Here is a 23,708-nt window from a genome sequence, read left to right as displayed (position 1 = left end):
TGGGTGGGTGCGGGGTAGGGGCAGGGAAGCACGAGAGGAGGAGGGGGTTCCAGCTCGGCCGCCATCCGCGCCACAGTCACCGACGCCACCGCCTCCAATTTCAATCCGTCCATTCCCGCCGTCGCCTCGAGCCATCGGCCGCTCGTCGCGCTACCACAGTGAGCCCGACCATCTTGTGTCGCCGCGGCGCTCGTTATTTCTCGACGATTTAACTCCTAAGCGCGATATTTTTGACGAGCAAAGTTTCCTCTCCGGTGCGTGATCGACCTCCCCACCCCACCCCGCCTCCCTCAGCTTTGCAAAACGGCGTTGCGCGCAATTAAAACCGCGCGTTCTTGACGCCGATGATACTGAAGCTGCTCTTCTGCTGTTGTTACTGCTGCTGCTGCTTGTTTAAAGGACCCCAGCATGAACAAGCTGTACATAGGGCGCCTTGCCGAGGGCACGCAGGCGGCTGATCTCGAGAGGGTGTTCACGGAGGCGGGCGTCCCGCCGCGGGGCCGCTTCGTGCTGAGACGGGGCTTCGCCTTCGTGGACTGCGCGGACGAGAGGGCCGCGCAGAAGGCCATCGACCTGCTCTCCGGTGTGGCCACACGTACCCCCATCACCCACAAACATCACCACCAACACCACCCCACGCGGGCCACACGCAGAGACCTCTCGCGTCCCGTGCGGCCCGAACACCTCCAAAGTCTCGCGTGGTGGTGGTGGTTTTGTTGCCGTCTCGGCCCCGCCGGTGGTGTCGTGGTTATTTATGTTTGTAGCTACTACCACCAAACCCATCTCGCTCGCTCTCTCTCCCCATCCCCCTCCTCTCCGCACCGCACGCTGGCCCCAGTAAACTCGAGCGTTTAACAAGTTACGCGAACTCTCGTTCAGCCAGTCGGGCCCATAAGCATGTGGCCGCCCGCCGTATTCGTCTATTCTCTCATCCCATCAGTAATACACTACTTTGTTAATCTCGACGGCCATCCATACAGCAGGAACGGCAACGTTTCCATCCGTGTGGGGGTGGCGGAGATCCATAATTAATTCGTGTGCCGTGTATCCAGCCACTCGTTCATAACCCAGTGCTTCCATCCGGTTTAGCCTCTCATCCGAAACGTCTAACCCAATCCATTCACTCCGTACAATAACATCCATCAACTGGGTAAACCAACTCGTTCAAACACCCCCCCCAAAAATTGCCACATTCGTCAATATACACATCCAATCCGCTAGTCCCATTCAATTAACCCTTGTCCATTCATCCAACTCGATATTCATCGAAACATTTCTCATCCGTCTCTATCCATCCATCTGCCAGCTAAGAAGGGCTCCTTTAATAATTATGTGTAATCACGCACGCAAGTACACTACTGGTGGTAAATCTCGCAATCTCTGTTGGCCCATCGCATTACTACAATTAGCACGGTTGACATACATACACTCCCATTGTATTGTAAAAGACAAACGAGTATTATCTTGAAACTACACTCAACGCAGTCTTTCTGGCTGTTTGAAACCAGGTTTGAATGAAGTTAGATTTTATTAAAAGTCTTTACAAGCTACTTCCAGGATGAATCTGGTAGTGTTCCTTCAAACGGAGTAAAAATCAATGTATAGCCTGTTTAACACGTAGAAGGCTTTCGCGACCAATATCCATAATAGAGATTTTTTTTGGGTTAGATCGCGTAAATATATAAATGTGCAGTTAAACCCGCCACCACCCGACACAGCCAACTATCTCGTTGGGTGGTGGCGGGTTTAACAACACATTTACATGATCTAACCCAAAAACCTCTCATCGATTTATAGTACAGGGTATGGTTTACCGTTAATGAAGCTTCTTAAGTTTTGGACACTGGTTAGTTGGGCATCCTTGAGTACTGTATATACATTATTTGGTTTTCCTCTTTAGTAACTTTACAGTGCGCATCTTCATGATACATTGTGGGTAATACAGTTAAAGCAACATACATGGATCTGTGTTTTCGTTAACACCTTGTGATGGTTTATTTGTGGCCGGGTGACTTTGTGATCGATTGCTGCAGGTGGGGGTAGGTGGGAGGGTCAATACAATCTGTACCACGAGGATTTTAAAAGTGGTTTTCCTATTGATTTAATTTTCAACCTTACCACAGGATGACGGAATTTCCACCACTGGCTGAAGGTTGCAAAACAGGTGGTGAGCATCACCTCTTCGTGCTCCTTTCAGCAGGATACCCACTTAGATTGTTTTGGGTGGGTGTTTCATTGGCTTTTAAAAACAGTCATAAGGTCACCTTGTGGTTCAGGGGTCAAAGCACTGAGTTAACATTGTGGAGAGATCCTGAGCTTGAATATGGGTCTCAGCTTCTTGTAACTGAACCGGGTTATTTTAGCAAGTTGTTCTCAGCCAGGTTGCCATTGATAACATTAGAATTAATTTTCTTAAATTTCAACTGAGCATTTAATTATCCATAAGACTGCCGTTTAATAGTAGGATGTGTATAAAAGTGAGATCTCAGAAGTAATTTTATTATCTGATTACACATGAAGTGGTGCACTGAGAGTTCAAAATGGATTGTTCATTGTTTTCAAGTGGGATGGATGATTGGGTTTTTGTTTAGAAAATCTGCCAATACATTATTGTGGATTTAAGCAAGGTAGTGCAATGATAAAAACACATCCATCACTTTAACGTGGATCAACGTTCTGTGCAGTCGGAAGAAATATTTTTTTTGGTGTAAATGTAGCCAGATGTGGTGGTGTGTTGTACACCTATAATCCAACCCTTTGTTTCGTGGATCTTGCAAAGGTGTCCGCTGTTGTAAGGCCATCAACCTGTTGAGGTGGCCGAGGGATGGCAGTATAGCCAAGCGTATTTGTGACACATCTGAGCACTTTTGAGTGCTGCTATTCCTGATATGCGTGGGTTTCCTCTGGTTAAAAATATACTGAGCAGAGCTCTAATGTTAAACTTGTGAATGCTGAATTTAACCCATCAGCTGTTTTCAGTTGGTCTTGGTGCAGTGAAATTGAATGGTACATTTGTTTAAAAGGTAACTTGCTATTGTTTTAATGCATTTTATTTCGTCTCGTTTTTAATTAAACTTTTTCACATTTTTACATGTGTTTAATTTCATCGTGAAAATGAATTTAATTTACTTTTGATTTTTCATTTGTGGAGTACTACTTAGCAGGTCAATTGTTCACTGATTTAGTTACTTGAAATTATAATTCAAATATTTTTCACTTAAGTTCCCTATATCTCTATGCTGTAATTATAACCATATAAATGTAGCTCATTTAATTGCTACTGGTTCTCTCAGCTTTTTGTAGAATTTTTTTTGTTTAAAATGCTTCATGCAATGCAAGATTTCTAACTTCACTTTTTTTAGAATGAACTATTATGGGCCTGTTCTGATTCTTGAATACTTTGCTTTGGGGTTCGATTTTATTGGTTTGAGGCTGCATTTGTGTGTTTTGCACAGCGCCTTGTGATCTTTCAGGCAAAAGCGGCTTGAAGTGTAAATGATTTATATCAATGCCACATTGTTATTGTGCAATTTATGTTTAAACATTTAATCATAACGAATTTTACTTTTGACTTGTGCATTTGGTATTTATTTTTGTCACGCAGCATTTACTAATTTTATTTAGTTTTAGGAATTATTCGACGTAATGAAAGAAATATTATTTTTCTCTATACCCGTTCACTGCGTTGGTAGTTCTATTCCGTAATTGCAAACAACATTAAAACATTTTCTCGTTTACACCATTTTGTGAAGTCGCCTTGGGATGAAAGGAGATGTCCCTTTGCCTTTTTCAATTTCACGTGTTGAGAATTATATTTATTTAGGACATTTACTCTGTTAAGGTCCCCGCTTAAACGTCAATGATAATACAAGTGTGTACCATTTCAAATCTAGACTACATTTGTGTTCATGCGTATATGACCAAATCGCCCTGAATGCTGCAATTCTTGTCAGGTTTTGGAACTTTTGTATGGTGGAGCCTGCTTAGCAAATGAATGAGAGGGCTGCATGGTACTCATTATAGGATTGGACTGCAAGGTGTCCAGGACATGGTGGTACAGCAATGGATTAATTCAACCTATCTGTGCAGATCTTTCAGTGTTAGCTTGTTGCACGTGGAGGTTTTGCAGGTGCTCCGATGTTTTCCCATATGCCAAAACGCATTAAAGGAAGTTGCCAAACATCCCACATTGCAGGACCATCTTGAAAAATGTCTGTGAGAGTGACTGTCCTGGGTAAAAAAAAACAATTCAGTATGTGCACACGCAATGGCAGAGAACGACGTTTCATCCCAGTTTTATGTAGAACGCATGTGCAAATGCGTTGTTTGGTTGTTTCGTGCTTAAAAATCCTTATTCCCATCGCTGTTAAGGAAAGTAAGAAACATAGCTGGATGTTATTATATAGCTCATGTGCTGGTATTTGGAGCGAGGGATTTTTTTTTTAAATTAGTTCTGGAGTCGAGGGGCACCGCAAAGTACACTGCGTGTACAATAGCCGGCGCAGCTGCTTGCGAGCGCGTGCAAGCATGCGCATGACATTTTTCCAGTTAGCGCAAGGCTTCTGTGTACAAAGTCCGGGGCAGGCCTCAGAAACGGATGAACGTGGCATTTTGGTTTTTTTCGCTGTACTGTAAGGTCTTTCTATAAAACATGGCCACGTGACGGTTTTCCCTTTTTTTGTTTGTGTAACGTCCTATGGGCTTTGCAGCCGACTAAATACCGCTGTGTTTGTCATGTTATGCGCAGACACTTGCAAAATCAATGCCACGCATTATCGAAGAAAGTTTATGACAATGCATAGTAAACGGTTGAAAGTGGGTTTTGGGTTTATTTTTTTCTCTTCCTCCACCACCTCCCACCCCTCTAGCAATTGGGTAAACACATGCCACGTTGGCCAGTGATCAAACAAAAAGTGACTGCTTTTGAAAAAAAACATCTCCCCTTGCCCTGTTGCTTGCCCCCCCCCGAGCAGTAAAGTGTGGCGGTGAGCGCGGGTTGTGCGTGCATCGCTCCAAACACTAAATTGGAAGAGAGGTGTAAATGGAAGAAGGCATTTGCACTTGTAAAATATGAACGCTTGTGTCTTTGTCGGGGTATCCTTTGACGTTGTGTGTTGTGAAAATTAAGCCAAATGGCTTTAGTTATAAAAGTGGAAATAAACGGTGGAAATAACTTAATTCATTGCTGCATATTCTGTTGCAATTTAACACCAAGTTTCCTGCCAGTTGTAATTGAATAATTAAGGTCATTATCTTTTCTGTTTTCTAGGAAAGGCAGAGATTCAGGGGAGTACTATTGAAATCGAGCATTCCGTGCCAAGGTGGCAGAGGTAACCGGTGTTCTTGCATGTGCTTGCAGAGTTGCATTTCACGAATCACAGTCCATAATGTAATAAATTAATTAAATGGCTGTTATTTTATACTGCGTTGCTTGTTAATTTATCGTGGACCGGGAGCATAGTGGTTTGTGTTTGAGGGGAAAAGCAGCTGTGTAAGAAATGATTTTCATATTCCTTCGGTGATCTTTACTAAAGTGAATACATTACATAATACTGCTCGGTCTACTGTACTTTCCAATCGCATTACACTTAAATGCTGCTCAGAGTCATCAATTCAACTTAACATTTTTCAAAACTGTTTGTATTAGAAAATAAAAAATATATACACGTTGTAAGTATCTAGCCTGTTAACATCGGACACGTGCACGTGTTTTGCTTCCCATTTTAGATATCGTAAAATACAAGTGCGTGACATTCCGTCGAGCCTGCAGTGGGAGGTGAGTGATGCTGAAGGCGCGTCCGCGTGCGCTCGCAGCGGTATTCGTGCTCGAGCTGGAAGGGGGTCCGCCAAAACTCACCACACAAGCTTTTTAACTTGGCATCGTTCCATGCGCCCAGCCGCGCGCGCGGCTTTGTCGTCGACCGGCTGTCTACGGCGGCGTGCGTGTCTTGTGTGTTCTGTCGGCCCAAGTGCGCCTTGGCCCGGGCCGCATGGTGATGTCACCGTCACTGTGGCATATGGTGGCATTTGTTGTTCTCTCGTGGGGGGGGGGGGGGTAGTGGTTCACGCACTACGCTATGACAATTACAACCCGAGTTCAATTTCCAGCCATGGCTAACATCAGTGGTGAATATCTGAATCCGTCGTATAATAATAAACTCATGTTCACAAAGCTCCTTTCAAATTGTTAATTTCTCGCGCTGTACATCAGAGGTAAAACAAATAAACACTGACAACCGTAAATATCCAGCGTTAATGCAATAAAACCAAAGATAAAATTAAAATATAAACAAAGGCAACTGATTATCGGTGGAACCTAAGGAAGCCACGATAAAAACTGGTGAAAATAATGTCACGGATCTCCATAAAATGTAATCAATCAGTCTTGAACCTCCCCTAGGTCTATTCAGCCTTTAATACTTAGTTTGGTGTGTAAATATCAGCACTGGGGAGACGAAGGCTGGGCATGGTGCTGGCAACACCTCCACCTAGTTGCTCCCATCTTGTGCTTTCTCCAACAACTTTGCTATATGGGGAATCTTTGTCGTCTGTTTGGCATGCAGGAGCTGTTGAGCATTCTGGCCGAATGTGGCAGCGTGGAGAGCTGCAATCGTGGTGAGTCCCCACCGCCCCTGCAGTTTGACACATCCACGCGCATCTGATGATTCGCCTATTCTGTCGGATTTGATGAGATTTCAATATGGAGTCGCAATTTCTTTGAACAGTTGTATATTTTTTGTCTCGTTCGTGCCGTCTCATTTGTCAATTGGCGATCGTGTTCTTGTGTTCGTTTTCTTCGCACGACGTTTCATTCGCACACATTGGCAGACGCACAATTTGGTGCATTTATATTTAGCATGTGAACGGAATGTGCAGTGTGGTGTAATGCAATGATTGTGGCCTTGTGGCGCGTCGGCTTTTGACATTACAAAAACAAATTGGAAGATTGATTGACGTAGTCTCTACTTCTACTTTTAGTTTAAAATAGCTGAACTGTGGATAGCTGATGCTTGGATGAAATGAGGATCTTAAAAGTAGGGGTGTAGCGATTTAATTGATTAATATTAATTCTTCAGCTTGTGATACATCGAATCATATTTTTGAAGTGATCATTTTAAAGCTAAAAACTTAACTTTTTATTTTACCGGATATGGCCCAGTGAGATTTATATTTCAGAAGCGACCTGGCTACAAATGTGCAAATTTATAGCAGTCAAATACTCTAAACGCATGCTGATTCTAAATGTGGAGGGATAAACCGGAGAACCCAGATAAAAATTCACGGGGAAAGACATGCACAGTCCAAATATACAGGCATAGGCGTCGGGATCGAACCCATGACCTCCTGTATACCAGGCGATGTAGTTAACATCTCGCCACCATGGGTTTCGATTCGTATATGTTGTATGTGACAGTTGCATGCGACTCCTACAGCTGTAATATATACTCTATCGTTCACCGATTTATAAAAAAAAATAATCAGTTGCTTTTAGGCATCCTAAGACATTGTGATAACTCACGTATTTGATTGTTCATGCTGGCATCATGGGAAAGCTTTATACATTTTTGATCGTTATTGGATGGTCTCCGCACAGATTTTCACACGTTGAAATAAGTAATGCATTATTTTTGCGCATTTAATTCACTTTCCTCAGCCCACTTTCTTGACCGTGAGGATTTTTAGGGTTTTCAAGTTATTACAGGGCACCCTTTAATTGCGACTGTTTGCAAAATTGCTTGGGGATGGCCTTTCCATCTTTTCTCATTCTCTTGAAAAGTGTTTGAATTATTACACCACTAATGCTGATTTGATGCCTATGTAAATGCTGTTTCTGACACATTCCTCTCTTACACTGTGTAGTATTTTTAGGTTTAACAAAACATGTGGCCATTTAATAAAATGATAATGAACCCCAATTGTGTCTTGCAGTAAATTCTGAAGGATCCTCCACAGTGGTGAACGTTGTTTTTTCAACCAAGGAACAAGCGGAGATGTAAGCCTTCACACTCGTTGAGGTTTTTGTTTTCAAGGTAATGGTTTAACTTGTGAAAAAAAAGTGTGGATTAGGAGGCATGTGAAAAACACCGATTGGTACCATTTCATTAAATCAATCGTGCATTTCACTATTTACAATTATTTCAAATGACATGCTGAAAAAACACACATTTTGCACATTTGAGAATCATTACGATCAGAGTAAGTAAAATAATTAAGTTTATTTTTAACTTGAATTGGAAGCCGAAATTGTAGCAATGTTTGTAAACCTTAAGGAAAGGTAGTGCATTTATTTTTACCTTGCTATCGGTTGCAAATAGTCGTGGTGATAATTATGTTTAGAAAGTGGCGAATAGGACATTTCAATTAAAAGTTATTAGGATACTGACTAATCAGTTCCCTCGTTCTGTCACATGACCTGGGTTGTGGCACTTTTCGGTGAGATCTACTTGACATACTTCGGCATGCTGGTAGATGCGCATTGGTGAAGGCTTGAGCGCATACATGGAGCATGATACATTACAACAATAGATTTGCTGCACTGCCCTTTGTAAACTTAGCCCCATTGCATGGAACTGCAGTGGAGTAGCAAGTGTTGTCACCGACATCATGTGACTTTCGACTTGGGAGTCGGCTCAAGCCCTACAATGGCGTGTGATCCCGTGAACATCTTGGATATTGAACATCTTCTAGGCCTTCCCCTAGGTGTACTCGGCCTTAAACGAGTACCTGCTGCATTGTGGAAAGATCGGCACAAGGGGGAGATGAGGCGACCGGGCGTGGTGCTGGCTACAACACCACTTTCTTGTGCTGTGCTCTCCTTGATAGGTGCTCGCTTCCGGCTCTTGCCATGACAGTCTGTGAGGCTCTGCGGGTGGAGCATCGTTGTCTTATCTACGTGTGTGTGTTGTGCACAGTGCCCTGGACATGCTGAATAACAAGGAGGTGAGCAGCCGGCAGCTGAAGGCGTCGTACATTCCGGACGAGGACGTGCCAAACCAGAGTCCTCGCGAGGCGGGTGACAGCCGTACGATGCGGAACCCCAAGAGGGGGGGCTACTTCCCCAGGCAGGATGCGCCCAGGCAAGGGTAAAGATGACCATCACAGCTGTCCACTTCATAGAAGTCCCCAAGTTGAGCTGCTGTTACGTTATTAAAATTAGAACGATGACTTGAGGTTGACAGGGAAGCTCAAGGTCAGAGCACGGAGCCAAACATTGCCGAGATCCTGGGTTCAAAACCCGGATTTATTTTCTGTTACTTGTTTTTGTCGCATTTAAATTGGTGTGCTATACGTCAAGCAGACCTGGTTGCAATTATAATTATGATTTCAACATCGTTAGCTGACATCACAATTGCATTATGATCGTAATTAATTGCATATTGCAGTTAAAATTATAACTCGTCTGGTGTTATTTCAGGAGTTGGACATTTTTCGTTTGGAACCCTTGCATCTACAAGTACATCGCCATGTTTCACAACGGGCCCTAGCAGACGACATCACTGTCAGAATGGCCGCAAATGTCGCTACTAATTTTCAAGTCCCCTCGTTAGGCCTCTTAATCCACACTTGGCAAACGCCTTTAAATATCCCTTTCAAAGAGTGGTGCACGCCAATCAAACACATTTTTAATTCTCAGAGCTCGTATAAGCTCATTGAATTTAAACCAACAATGATACAATTGTTTTTTTTCGCGAGGTCTTTGGTCACCACTTAAGATGCAAACCGATTTTTTTCGTGGCTAAAATCCAGATAGCTCCATTTCGGCGGTGCCAATTCAATGGAAGCAATTTGACGCTGTTTTCTAACAAGGCTGTGTACTCTTTTCTGTGAATTCTGAATTCAACTTTCTTCCTATGATGCCGATTATACAGTAATTGTCAAACAAGCAACGTGCTCAACAGCAAAAAACTAAATGTTGACACGTGTAATGCCGTTTTAAAAATAGTTTCACATCGACTTTGGATGCTTGTGCATGTGTTTGAACATAGTGGCCCTGTGGCGTATATGTTGTCATACTATGCTGCTTGTCATGAACTCCCACAGTAGCCAGAACAGATTAAGTGTGGGTGCTTTGTATTGTGGGTGATATATTGATGGGAATTTGTGGTCATCTTACAAGCAATTATCTTTGCAATCACATGTTGTACCCGAGTCTGTGGCTGTTAATGTCTATAATAACCTCTTTTGCAGTTTTCTGTGTGAAGTAATAATTCTAATAGTTAATGTACAGCAATATTAATGAACTGCTCAGCAGTGATGAAGTGGGGTTTCCTAACTGGGACAATGTACATGTATAGCCAACACTTTTGGCAATTTCCTGCTGGATGAGGGATCCCCTCCCCCCTTGTCCTTTGTGGATGTTAGTTGACCATGCGTTACGCTGATCGGTATGGGGTTGGTAAAGCGAGTAGCAGAGACGTGGAAGCATAACAGTATGGGACAGCTATGCATTTTGCCTTGCTGCTAAAATACGTAAAAAACGTATTTGGTCAAGTCGACTTTGCATATCATTACAGGCTTGCACGTAATGTTGATAGCTATTTTAATTACAGTAAAACCTTGGATTGCGAGTAACTTGGTCTGCGAGTGTTTTTTAAGACGAGCAAAAATTAAGTAAATATTAATTTGATAAACGAGCGAGGTCTTGCAATACGAGTAGTACGTGTATACGCTTTGTCTGCCGAGCGTCACGTGATCACAACTGATATACGAGTGCTTTGATATTCGAGTGCTCTGGATTACAAACACGTTTCCGGAACGAATTATGCTCGCAATCCAAGGTTTTTACTGTACCTGTTCAGCTGGATAACGCGAAACAATGCCTTTTTTACAAGGAGCGTGTGTTTTGTGTGTGTGTTTTCTGTCAGCAGACCGGACATTCCCGTGCGCATTCTGGTTCCTGCCCAGTTTCTGGGAGCCGTTTTTGGGAAGGAAGGTGCCACCATCAAGAAAATCACGCAGGAGTCGCGCTCAAAGTTTGTACCTTCGTCTAAAGTTTTACCCGCCCTTCCTGCTGCTTTTGGCATATTCCGTGCAGTGTTTTATAATCCATGGTGTTCTGTGCTGCTAAACATGGATTTAAAGACACTTTGGACATTAACCTTCCTCGGCACATGAATTTGTGTAGTTTAATAAGAGTGCATATTTACCAAAGTCGCTCGTTGCAATGGAGACTTTTCTCCCCGGTCTCTCTCGCCTGGTGAAATAGTTTGACGATTAAAATAAATGAATGAAAGCTATTGTAATTAAGATTATGATTTATCCAGCAGAGCCTCACTTAGTCTCAACAGTATATTTTAGGAGACTCCTATATTTGGCAGTTTGGGCATTTCTATTTCAAGGAGCTCTTGGATGCAGGATAACAAAAACAGTGCAATACATAAGGGGCTGACACTCAATTGCCACACAGATGGGTTCACAGACCAATTTACTGTACTCCCGTCTGGCCAACCTGCAATCCAACAGGTTTGGGTGCATTTCAAAATGTGTGCGATTCATCTCACCCCCTCTCTCTCAAGCGCTGGATTGCAAGTGTGTGCCACTGCAGCTGGCTCACTGGCTGTAGAATCAATCGCTTGCTGTTAGAGCAATTTAAACTTGGCGTGGTTTGAGTGCAATAGGTTTAACCCAGGGTTTCCCAAATCCCCCCAGTCCTTGTAAGCCCACTGGTACCTTTTTCAGGATTGATTACATTTTCTGTAAAATTCTAAAGATTTTTTTGACACAATTCATCTGTTTCTTGAGGGTTGGTGAACGCACATACCTTGTGACAGATCACTGATTGAAATTGCTGCAAAGATATTGTGTGTCCAGTTTTAAATAAAATTACGTCCGTTAAATCACTATCTAAATTTCAGCCGGCAATTCTGTCCTATGTGCAGCATGTGCAAGGAATTTGAAAAGCCGCCGTTTAACCCATTGCGTCTCAGGATGGTGCCACGTCACGGTGCGCGACGTTGTAAACCGCCGACCGACACCAATGTGTGTGTGCCGCGCGTGTTCGAATGACGCAGAATCGACGTTCAGCGCAAGGAGTGGAGCGGCTCGGCGGAGAAGGTGGTCACCATCCACTCGAGCGAGGAGGGCTCCATCGAGGCGTGCCGCCTCATCCTGGACATCGTTCGCGACGAGGCCAAGAGCACCAACTTGTACGACTCGCTTGCGTTAAATTCGTATGGTTAGCATCCATCTCTGCTTTACCGCATGGATAAAAGGGGGTAACTGGCATGGATAAAAACAATAACCATATCCACCCCTTCTGATTCCACACCAATTCAGATGAGAGCAGTTTACATGTATAACCGTGATTTTTTAAAATGTATTTACATGTACAGCAGTTTTTTCAACGCAATGCCATCGTGGGGGTAGATGTGGAACGATAGAAGCATAATACAGTAATGGGTATTGTTGCATTGCTTCTGCTATGCACCCTGCAGCCCCGAAGCTATGATTGTTGGCCACCTATCCAAGTACTATGCAAGCTGTATCCTGCTTAGTTTTGAGATGTGGAGATTGTGTGCATTCCATATGATTTGGTCATCGGCGTGTCCTGTGCGTGTAAACATTAACACTTATTTGTACGTGTATCACAGTTCCGGAGAGATCCCTCTTAAGCTGTTGGTTCACAATGACTTTGTGGGTCGCATCATCGGCCGGGAGGGCCGCAACCTGAAACGGATCGAGCAGGAATCTGGAACGAAGATCACCATCTCCCGGTGAGATGGCGAACCTGAGGGGTGGATTGGCCGAAGCATATATGGCCTGTATGCACAGAGTTCGATATTGAAATTCAGTGAAGAGAAAGCAGCATTATCCATGATAGTCTACAAGGTAAGAAAAGGGTCCCTGATTTTGATAATGATTTAAAAAACTTTGACCTTTTTAACCTAAGCCAACAAAAGTGATAGAAAACTTTCACCCTGCTAATTTTCTGGGGTTTTAGAAATTTCAGAATTGTATTCCTATTTGCTCTTTTTTTAGGTTTGGAAACCATTTTGTGAAGTGCAGTCGGTTATCATCCATTCCTTTGTTTTTTCCGAAGCCCATTTGCTTTGCGGCAGACAGGAGTGTGTGAAGCCAGACACTTGTGGGGGGTGGAAATTAGCCATGCGGTATCAGACCTGATCTATTTTATACATTATTGCATCAATGTGTGTTTGAGAAATGGGATTATTCTGACTGCTCGTTCAGCTTTAGTCATGTTCAAATTCGGTTGGTTAAACGCAAGCAGATTTCTCTGTAAAACCCTCCAATCTTCGGCCGACATCAAGTCACATAAAACCGGTTTCTTCTGTCGTCATAACACGTTTACGCCTTGTTTCGCACTGGACGCAATGGCGCCGTTGGTTGTCGAAAAAGCGCGTGACGTTGCCTTTCTCTTCGCAGTCTGCAAGATCTGTCCATGTACAACCCGGAGCGGACCATCTCTCTGGACGGGAGCACGGAGCAGTGCATGAAGGCCGAAGCAGAAATCGTGAAGCAGGTCTGGGAGATGTGCGACCGGGACGCCGAGTCGGCTCAAGTGAGTAACGAGGTACAGGAATTGGTTTCCCCTCCTCCTGCGGTTTCTTACGAGTTGCGTGCCGAAGCTCGCGTGCAGACACTGCCGGTGCTGGGCTGGAACGCATCCACCAAGTTCAAAATTGTACCCTAAAGTTAAGTCGTAAAGTAGTAGCCGCCGCTCCAAATTCATAGTTCAATTGTTGACTGTCGTGTGACGAACGTTACTTTGTGGCAGGGTTCGGTTGTTAAGTGCTACCTCTATTGTGTGGATCAAAGGTAATTTGGTCTTCTTTGAGCCATTTTCTAACACACGGTGTTGCTCTGCACGAGTTCTGAATGGATGTATCATCTTTTGTGACATGGTGCCGATAGGACAATTAAAATATAAGTTCGATCAGAGGCAAAAAAAAAATTTGAATTGGTACATTGATACTGATGTAGGGGCATTAGGGGTAGATCCAGTTATTCTTATCAATATTGACTGTTTATCCATGTGATAAGGAATGGAGATATGGACAATAGAATAAATTAGCTGGTGCTTCCAGGTTACTTCTATTAACATCGCAAAGTCATAGAAAATAGTAAGAATCAACAACATCGTAGGATTTGTGCACACTGATTTGGTGGCATGGATAATAAGTAATGAGTACTAGATTAATGGATCAGAGGAGTTTGACTATATACACGGCACATTAAATAGAGATTGCTGTGCTGCAGCTGTCTGTCCAGTTATGTATTGCATTACGGATATGTATGCCTGCTGTGTGTGTGTACGTGCGTATGTGTATATAATTAAAATTGTTATATTTTAATTGTGTCGCAGATGGAGGCCAACTTCATTCCGGGTATGAACCTGGGCATGGTGGGGCTGTTTCCGCCTAGTGGCAGCATGCCCAACACCCCCAGGGTAAGCGTCTGCTAACTGCTGTATAGCAAAACCTCTACCGTGTCGTCTGCCTCCTCGGTTACAAACACATGCATCGCACGCACATGCGCACATGCATACAGCCGTATAATTATTTACAGCCCTTTGTCAATCCACTGCTGGATAAAAGGCTTCATCAACTCGTTGTATTGGTTTTGGGGCTGTTTGACCATACTTCACCACGTCGGGTATTGCAAATTGGTAAAGGACCAGGTTCAGATCTAATTCAGATATCACTCGCTAAATTATATTAATCGTGGTCAGTAGTCAAACTCAGGACACCAGGTTCACAGTGCAGTGTGCTTTCCAGTGTGCTACTACTCCATTCCAGAATGCTAATTCTTGTCCTCTTTTTTGAATACAAGATAGTGAAATATATTTAAACGAGTTAACATTTCTTGACTTTGCAGTGTCATTTAAGTACGAATTCTAAGGGGCGGACAGGCTGATTGGGAAGGTTTAACAATTCGCATATAAAATGTATTCTCTCTAAATGCATCTAAGCATGTAGATTGAGATGAATCCAGGTGATATGCATATTGTACATAGAGGCTAATGAAGTCAACAACACGGTAGAAGGTAGATTGAACAAGGAAGAAAAGACAGCACAAATGAGACAATAAATAACGATTGTTTCAATCGAAATGCAACCCAAGATCGTGACTCCACGGAACAGGCGGGGGGATGGGACTCGTAACATGCCTGGTGACGACAGTTATTTTAACACCAAGACCACAATGAATGATTTTTTTATACGTTGTAAATGTCGGATGCCCGCGCACACACGCACGTGGAGAGAATGAGCATGTTCTTTGCACCGTGAAAATCGTGAGTCCGAAACAAAGAAATCCCCGCATTCTCGCTCGCTCTTGGACGGAGCACGAATGGCCGTTTAAACTAGAAAGCACGAACAGCTGCAGGCAATGTGGCACAGCAGAAAAAACTTGCAACAGCTGTGGTCGGTCTCACTCGGGCTCCAGCTGCCTGGCGTGCTTTTTTGAGCAGCATGCCGTGAAAATTCTGCGCGCGTTGCATGTGCCCTGGGTGTTGTGTAATGTGCATGGGTGGCCTTGCACGCGTTCATGTGTGCACTGCCTTGCAAATCCCAGCGAGTCGCTTTGTGGTTTCAGAGCTATGCGCATTGGTGCTCGATGGCAGGTACCTCCTTGTGTTTCGATTTCACCTGAACCATAAGAGTTACCCGGTGTTATGTCGTCGACAACAATGCTGGTAGATTGTGTCTGCCGCGTTGGCCTGAATATGCGCTCGCCAACGGCGGTTTTTCCGGTTGTCCAACCAGACCATGGAGCTTTGGGGGGGGGGGGGGGGGGGCAAGGGCTGTGAGGTGGCCAGCAAGTCAGTGGCAGTCTAGCAAGTGGGTTTGTGAACCCATTTTTCCAGACATTTGAGTGTTTTGACCCATTTGGTCTTCTCTGGGAGTTGAAATTTCTTCTTGTATTTAGAACGCACTTCCATTAATTTGGCCAAACATCACAATGCAGGATTCTCATGATGATCTTGACAGTGCACAGTAATATCACCAACCTGCATTGACCAGGGTGGTGAAGTTGGTCCGATAACCCACGCAACTGACAACAGCATCGGCAGGCCTTCCAGCATGTGGATTGACAAAGGGCTGAATTTTTGTATTATAAATAAATGACATTAGCATACATTAGTTGCATGACGATGATGAAACTGGCGATTACTTTTTGTGGAAAAACACATTTTAAGTCGAGTAAAGTTGATGTTTTTTTTTTACCCGTGAGAACTTGAGAGACGAGGATTCATTTAATTTGCAAAAGTGACTTGGATCACCAAAATGACAAAAGTTAAACTTTATAAAGTAAAGCAATGAAGCGAGTAGAAATTAGGAGCAAAATAAAGTTTCGTGTGATTTAAGTCTTAAACATTGCACAAACATTCATGAATGTTAATTCACACATTCCGTGCAGCAAGTTGGCTCTTTTGCACATTATTTGTAATTAAACGGTGCAATAATAATTAAATTACAAAAACAGTAAGAGAAATGGAGTGAATTGTACTAATATGTGAATACAGGGATCTATTGGTTGAGTTTTAGAGCCAGCTGGCCAGGATTTGGCAAGGACATTGCCCACTTTTCACCCAAGGCATCTTGAGAGCACAAACTTAAACATTTCTTATCACTATAACAAACAATTACAGATATAAAAAAACGCACAATAAAAAAAGAATTAACAAATATACAATTCACAAGAATAAAAAAAATATTTCTTTCCAAGCACAACATCTTTAGAAATGATTCTCATACTGTTTGGGACACTTCCAATCTCAAAGCAGACAATTTAAAACACCAGTATAGCAAATGCACAGTGTGCATGTTTCTGTTTTGCACGTGCGCGTGTTGGTGCATGCAGGGCGAGCAGGAGACCGTGTTCCTGCTTATCCCGGCACAGGCGGTGGGCACCATGATTGGGCGGCAGGGCCAGCACATCCAGCAGCTGGCGCGCTTCGCCGGCGCCAACATCAAGGTGCGGTCGCCGGCGTTGTGGTTTCGTAGCACAGGATGACTCGGCCCTGATGTTCAGCGGGCCACAATAAAGTTGTGATGTGGCTGGCAGGCCACGTGACATCAAAAGTTCACAATTACAGATGTTGTGATGTCGTTTCGTGGTGTCTGGACATGTGACCAATCTTTTGAATCTTTTCTCCAGGTGGTTTTCTGTTATCTCTCTTTCAGCTAGTTATTGGTTATGTATGTATGTTGAATGTCTTCCCGCACCGTATGCAGCCAACCGTGCTAATCGGAGTTGCGGGGAAAAGACAATAAACTAAACACAAAAGCAGTGAGAAAGAAATGCGTTTTCATTGTCTCGATTGTCTACAGCTCCCCTCTCCAGCTTTTGTTTATCTTGCTTTCATATCGGCAATATGTATATATTTGCCTTGGCCAGACATATTTCTGTATGAGCTACTACCATTTAGAGTATTTGGCTGCTATAAATTTCCACATGATAAGCTACTTCGTTGAACTGTCATTTGTGACCAGGTTGCTTCTGAGAAAGAGATAATAGTTTGGTGGGTTTTACCTGGTAAGTAAAATTTAAAAAATACTTAAAAAATAGTATTGCACGGATTTGTAGAGCTGTGTTGTCGTCCTCAGATCGCCCCGGCCGAAACTCCAGAGAGCAAGGAAAGGATGGTCATCATCACAGGCCATGCCGAGGCTCAGTTCAAGGTGGGTTTTGAGCCGAGCATAAAAATAAATATCTCGTGCCTATAGCAGGATTGGTATTGAAATTTCACAACAAATCACGTTATATTCACGTCTTATTCAATACTTCGTTTGCCATTGGAATTTGCCATGGACCCCCCGTAAGAATGTTTTTTATGTGCGCATTATTGTTGACATTCTGGATGCTATATCATGCACGTTCATCAGCACAGAAGCCAGCCCTGAATACATGAAATGCTTGTTTTTAATGGGGACCCACTAATGCTGTAATCATCTGAGGCTTTTGGCTCTCTGCTGTCGCCCTTTGATAATAACCACGGGACCCCAAATAGTGAACCTCTGCTACAAACAGATAGTAACAAGCAGTGCTGGTACAAACCTGTGGTTCAGCACCGTGGAGGCCAAGGGTTTGTCAACCATGCAGATTTGTGAAATTTCCAGACCTTGCTGGACTGCCAGAGATGGAATTGTCGAAGTGGGTTGGTGAAACCCATCTGTGCGGACCTTGGACAAATATCCCCTCCTTTGCATGGCCAGATTTCTTCAGGACTTCTCTTTTTAAATCCTTTATATTAAGTTTGCTTGCTTGCTTACGACCGTACACATCTTTCGGTCGTTTTTTAACCCACTTCCCGTGATCCAATCAAGCTGACATTTTGCACACAGACTCGTTGTGCGTGACAATGTATTTTCGTGAATTTTTTTTCCAAAATTTTACACCTTTTAGGAAAAAAAATTATATTTAATTACCAATTGCTTAATGGTGGCAGACAATCATCTGACCCATAGCTGGCAGCCATCTCAAGCCAGAGGACGAGAGGACTCTAGCTGCCCATTTCAAAGACCAATGTGGGCTGGGTTGTGGCCCATTGAACACGCATTTAAAGGATTTATAAAGAAAAACTTTTTTTTCCGGGTTAATTTTTTTCCCACAATGAAGCAAAGCAATCTCGGGTGGAATTGGCCAAATGTACCCCGATGAGCACAGGATCCTCTTTGAAAATAAGTCCTGACTCTGTGAGGCTCCTCTCCTGGGCAAACAGTCATCCTGGACAGGCGAGTGAGTGACACGACGATTATTGCCGCCGTCGTCATTATTAACGACGCTCTTGCTGTCCATCGCCCGCGCAGGCTCAGGGCAGGATCTTCCGGAAGCTGAAGGAGGAGAACTTCGTGCCCCCACGAGAGGAAGTGAGGCTGGAGGTGCGCATCAAGGTGCCGACGGCAGCAGCCGGACGAGTCATCGGCCGAGGAGGGCGCACGGTGAGCTGGGGTGCAGGGGGTGGGGGGCACGTAGCATTTGGGGAGGTGGCACGGGGGGGGGCACATCCGACGCCGTTGGTGTGGTCAGGGCGGTGAGGTGGACGGCGAGGTTCACACCTCAGTTTTCACCAATGGGCCTCATTGGGTTGTCATTCCATTGTCTTGATTTCCTTGTCCCCTTCTAGTTTTCTCGATTTGTTTGACTGTTCCCCGGTCTCCTCCCCTTAAAGAACGCAGAGTGTGCGTTTTACTGCTTGTCCCCTCGTTGATGGCACAGGTGACCGAGCTGCAGAACCTGACGTGTGCCGAGGTGTTGGTGCCGCGAGACCAGACCCCGGATGAAGACGACTACATCTTCGTCAAGATTGTCGGGCACTTCTTCGCCAGCCAGGTGCGATGGCATCAGCCGTATGTCCACACTATTTGTGGCATCGTCGTGAGATTTTTTTAATGCGGTGACCGGCAAGGTGGAGCGCATTGACTGCTTGAACGTAAATGCCATATCTCAATACAACGCAGCCACCATTCGTAAAGACATGCACAGACCCACTAGCTGAGAAGAACATTTAATGTATGCCTTTGTACGAGATCTGATGCTTATCGTGCTAATTGAATGGTCTTTTTTAATTGTGCAAATGAAATGTGTTCTCTCTAGATGGCCCAGAGGAAGATCCGTGAGATCGTGGCTCGGCTGAAACAGAGGCCCAGTCCTCTTCGGCAAGGCAAGCAGCAGCAGCAGGAGCAAGATTAAAACCGGGGCCATGTCAGGGAGGGTGAGGAGTGGGGTTGAGAGTGGGAAGGGGGGGGGGGGAGGTTTTTCAGTGAGCAGAACCACAGGGATGGTTGGTTGGATTGTGGAGGCAGTCTTGTCAGCCAGCCCTATGATTCTCACCCACTCACACAACCACCTGTTTTCTGTATTCATACCTGGGTGGATGAAAGTGCCTTTTCATATTCCTCTCTTACTGATGTTAGAGAGATCCTCTCCCTGTTCCAAAACCTCCGACTCTCTCGGCTCCTTTGCTCCCCACAAAAAAAATGCATATCCCTTCTTCGGGATTAGTAATTGTTTTCATTTATTTTATTTGTATTGTATTCCTCTAACAAAAAAAGGAGAAAAAAAAGTGAATCCTCGGACCAGCGTGGCTCAGTCAGGAGTCGCCATGTGGCTTGAAGTTTGTTTCTAGGAACACCGAGCATGTTTACTGTGCTTTCTTCTCTCTCAAGTGTCTCCCACTGGGTTAGAGATCTCCAGCGCAAAGAGTGTTTTACCGAAAGCTCTCAAATAGTCTGCTCCCAACCACAGAGGTCAAAAAAACACTACGTGTTCCGAACAGTCTCTGCTACTCTCGTACACACTGTTGCCAAACGCTGGAAGAGGGAAGAGGGGGCTGGGGGGCGAGGGCGCACTTTGCTCACGCAGCTCTCTCACCGCAGCTTCGTGTGCCCCCCCCCCCCCCCCCTTGTCAGTGCGTCCTTCCTTCCTCACCGCTGTGTTGACCAAACGCAGCAGTTTCAGTCTGCGTGACAACGGTTCGACGTCAATTGTTGGCCGTGTTTGGTCCGTGTCATTTATTGAAACCAAAAAAAAGTATGCCGTTGGTCAGCGTCTAGAAAAGACATTTAAAAAAAACATTTCCACAGTGCAAGGCAATAAAAGAGTAGGAATTTTATTGTTGCTTTTGAGATTGCTTTTTTTGTAATTGACACGAGTTGGTATATTTTTTTTAATGCACAAACTGTGCTGAAAGGCAATTTGTAAACTAGCAAATTGGAACGTGTAACACTAAAGCAGGTGATTTTCGTTATGATTTTCTAGACGCCGGCCCACACTCTGTGTGCGCGCGTACGTGCGTGCACTTCTGTCTTCCTTCCAAGACTGTGACTTAGCAGCAGCAGCTACCTCATTCACTGGTACCTCATAACGTCTCATTGGAAACTGGGATTCTGTAAAACTCCATGGGGGCACGTGTTGCCCAGGCAGCTCACAGCCCGCTCGGGACGAGTCTGTGCGGTTTTTTTTCTTCCCTTCCCCTGTTGCAGTCAAAACAAGAAACCTCTAAAAAAGAACACCTCAAACCGGGAAACCTCAACAATATCCGCCCCCTTTATAATGGCATCGCAAGTTTATCACCAAGTTCACATTAACCATGCGCTCACTGGCTTTGCAGAGAACTTCAAATCGTATGCTGCGCCCACTGTCCCTTTTTTGTAGCGAACGACGACGCGTGTCTGCGTACGGTTTAAAGCGTCATCTCAAAATCCTGTATTTTGTTGCCGCAAGAAATTAATCTGGCAGCTGTTGCGCCACAACTGTTTACTACTACACGCAGTAGCGTATCTGCTCGGGGATGGGGTGGCGCGTGTGACGGAGGTGATGCACGGTTAATATGAAGTTGAGTTAGTGAAGCGCTGTGTTTTTCATGGTGGCTGATGTTACGGCATTGGGAGCAGAAAGAACGGAATTTGTTTTGGTGCTGTTTTCCCCTAAAGGCGCACTGCTTAGAATATCGCTCGAATGTGCGTCGACTTGACGGTAAATGCTCGTTTTGAAGGCACTTATTATTTTTACCCTTGGTTATTGTTTTTTTAATTGTTGGTATTGTTTCTATTATTATTTTACAGTTAATGGTAATTGCTGCATTGTATGAAATGGTGCTAATGGTGGAAGCTGCACGTGTAAGTTGTAGCGTAGTTTTGAACTTCGAAAGGGCCTACATTGACACCGCACTGGAGGCGCCGACTTCCTAATTTCTTTTGGATAATTGATGCACACAAATTTACAGCAAACACCTTCAACGTGACACAAATGAAATGTTGGTGAATTAGATTTTTTGTTTTCATCAAAAAGTATATGCAAATGAAAAAAAAAATACATGAAAATGCATTGTACGGTAACCAAGCGGCCTTAAATCCTTAAAAGAAACCTTGAAATCATTCCAGCAGGTTAAGTGGCGCGGATGAATTTTTCTTCACGCATGTCCAGTGGCCAATGCCAGCCAGCGGCGTGGCTGCGTGCAACCCGGTCTTGGAACAAACCGTGTGGAATGAACAAATGAATTGTAAGAATATAGCACAGGTTCGTTTTAGCCGCCGGTGACCCCCCCCCCCTTCCCCCAAGCCTGGTGGATGAGCGTGGCGTTGAAAATTATTCCCTGCGGAGTGTTTTAGCAGAGTCTCGTCACAGAGCAACGCGTTATGTGCAAACATTGTCCTTTGCATCCATTGTGTGGCTTCTCAAAATATCCGTATCTCTCGGTTCCACTTGGACTCGCTAACACCACCCAAGTGTTCTCAACAAACTTGTTTTCTCCCGGTCACATTCACGAGTCTGGCTACAGTGGTGTGCCTTTCGGTATGCAAGAGAAGCCCCCCCCCCACCCCCCCTGATTGCACCGTTGCTTTGACTTGGGCTGAAGCCAAGGGACTGGGTTGTGGGATTTTGCGAGCTCCGTTGGGAATTCTTTTTTTGACGATGGAACCGTGGGGAAAGTGGGTTTTGCGGTCGCCGAGGCTCGCATCCAAGACCAGGGTCGCGTTTGGAAAATTTTCAGGCAGCCAGCCACCTCGTATGCCAATTTGGTTACATGGCTGTATTCAAGATTGAATAAACATTTTCTTGGACACTTCTGGTTTACTTGAGCATTTTGTTCCAGTACGCGTTTTCTGTAATCGACAGAAGTGGTGGTGGTGTTGGCGTAATGTGCTTTGTAGCTGGTGAGTTGGTGTTATATAAAGTATGGTCATAAAGCAGACACACCGATTCAAAAACATAATTACATCTCCATAACTGTTAAGAACAGTAACATTTCAGATATTTTACTCTGATCCTAAATGCATGCTTATTGCGTAATGAGTGCATAAAGCATACGATTCTACAAATTACTAAGCTTTTTGTGTTCTGCAACCTTTTAAACAACCAACTCGCACTTTAAAAAAATTGTATGAATGTGCTCACCTAACTAGTTAACCAAAGATCACTGGCGTTTGGAAAAGGTTTTTTTTTAATTATTTTCCACAATATCAAAGCAGTGTCACGGGGTAAATGAACGCTTCGTCCGTACCGGCTTAAAAAGTTTGGTCCAGGGTGGTAGAACTGGTCCGGACAGGTTTGCCACTGATACAATTATCAGCAAACTATTGTCAGAGGTGTCGATCAGGCCTGATTAAGCCAAGTGGAGGGGGTGGGGGGTGTAGTTAAAATCATCAGTTGGTAACAGGTGACCCATATTTCACAATGAGACCGATGAGCCAATGGCAAGGACCGGGCGGGGGTCTCGGATATATAAAAGGCTGAGCCGGAACGGCGAATTCGTGGGACGCGGAGGCGTTCCAATTGCAAAAGAGTGCTGTAACAGGATATAATGAATGTTCGACAGAATTAATACAATGTTCCTGCGGAGGGAAGCCAAACCACATCGATGGGCGGGGCTAACAGCTACATTTTTCACCATATTGATCGAACTTTGTATCGCCCAAAATTGGTCGAATCCCTTTCCGGTGTTTCTTATTTGGGAAAAAACACGTAATTAAGGTCCTGCTGCAGGGCTCGTGATCAGGGGATATCCAGTCGGGAGGACTGAGGCATCGGGGATGTGGAAGGGCACGGCCCAGGAGCCCCGCGTGCCCGACTTGGCGTGCCCTCTTTACTCACAGCGGGCTGGAAGGGGGCCTTGCCAAGCCGCGTGTGCGACTTGAGAGCTGCGGGCACACGAGCGGGATTGTTGTGTGCGGGGCGGTGTGTCAGCGAGCACGGGAACGGTAGCAAGACGTGAACTCCCTCGCCCGGTATGCAGGAGGTTG

At 44.5% G+C, this 23,708-nt stretch overlaps 1 protein-coding gene across 4 annotated transcripts; it reads left to right on the top strand.

Annotated features, from left to right (window-relative positions):
* Positions 1-22,531, top strand: LOC133344647 (insulin-like growth factor 2 mRNA-binding protein 3-B). 4 transcript variants are annotated; one of them, XM_061554678.1, is made up of 17 exons: positions 1-158; positions 400-583; positions 5,270-5,330; positions 5,728-5,776; positions 6,564-6,615; positions 7,930-7,993; positions 8,913-9,077; positions 10,869-10,973; positions 12,012-12,146; positions 12,591-12,713; positions 13,384-13,531; positions 14,324-14,407; positions 16,825-16,938; positions 17,571-17,645; positions 18,774-18,905; positions 19,183-19,296; positions 19,561-22,531. In XM_061554678.1, the coding sequence occupies exons 2-17, from the start codon at positions 409-411 to the stop codon at positions 19,654-19,656; spliced, it is 1,692 nt and encodes a 563-aa protein (XP_061410662.1). In that variant the 5' UTR covers positions 1-158; positions 400-408; the 3' UTR covers positions 19,657-22,531. The 4 variants fall into 4 exon arrangements, with proteins under 4 accessions (XP_061410662.1, XP_061410663.1, XP_061410660.1 ...); XM_061554679.1 differs by having other exon boundaries at positions 8,913-9,083; positions 13,384-13,519; XM_061554676.1 differs by having other exon boundaries at positions 8,913-9,083.
* Positions 22,532-23,708: the final 1,177 nt, after the last annotated feature.

This window comes from Lethenteron reissneri, chromosome 20 (genome assembly GCF_015708825.2).
Source record: "Lethenteron reissneri isolate LAM-NWPU_2019-01 chromosome 20, ASM1570882v1, whole genome shotgun sequence".
In the NCBI taxonomy this organism is placed as follows: Eukaryota; Metazoa; Chordata; class Hyperoartia; order Petromyzontiformes; family Petromyzontidae; genus Lethenteron; species Lethenteron reissneri.
The sequence above is the reverse complement of the archived record's forward strand: the minus strand, read 5'-3'. Positions and strand labels throughout refer to the sequence as shown.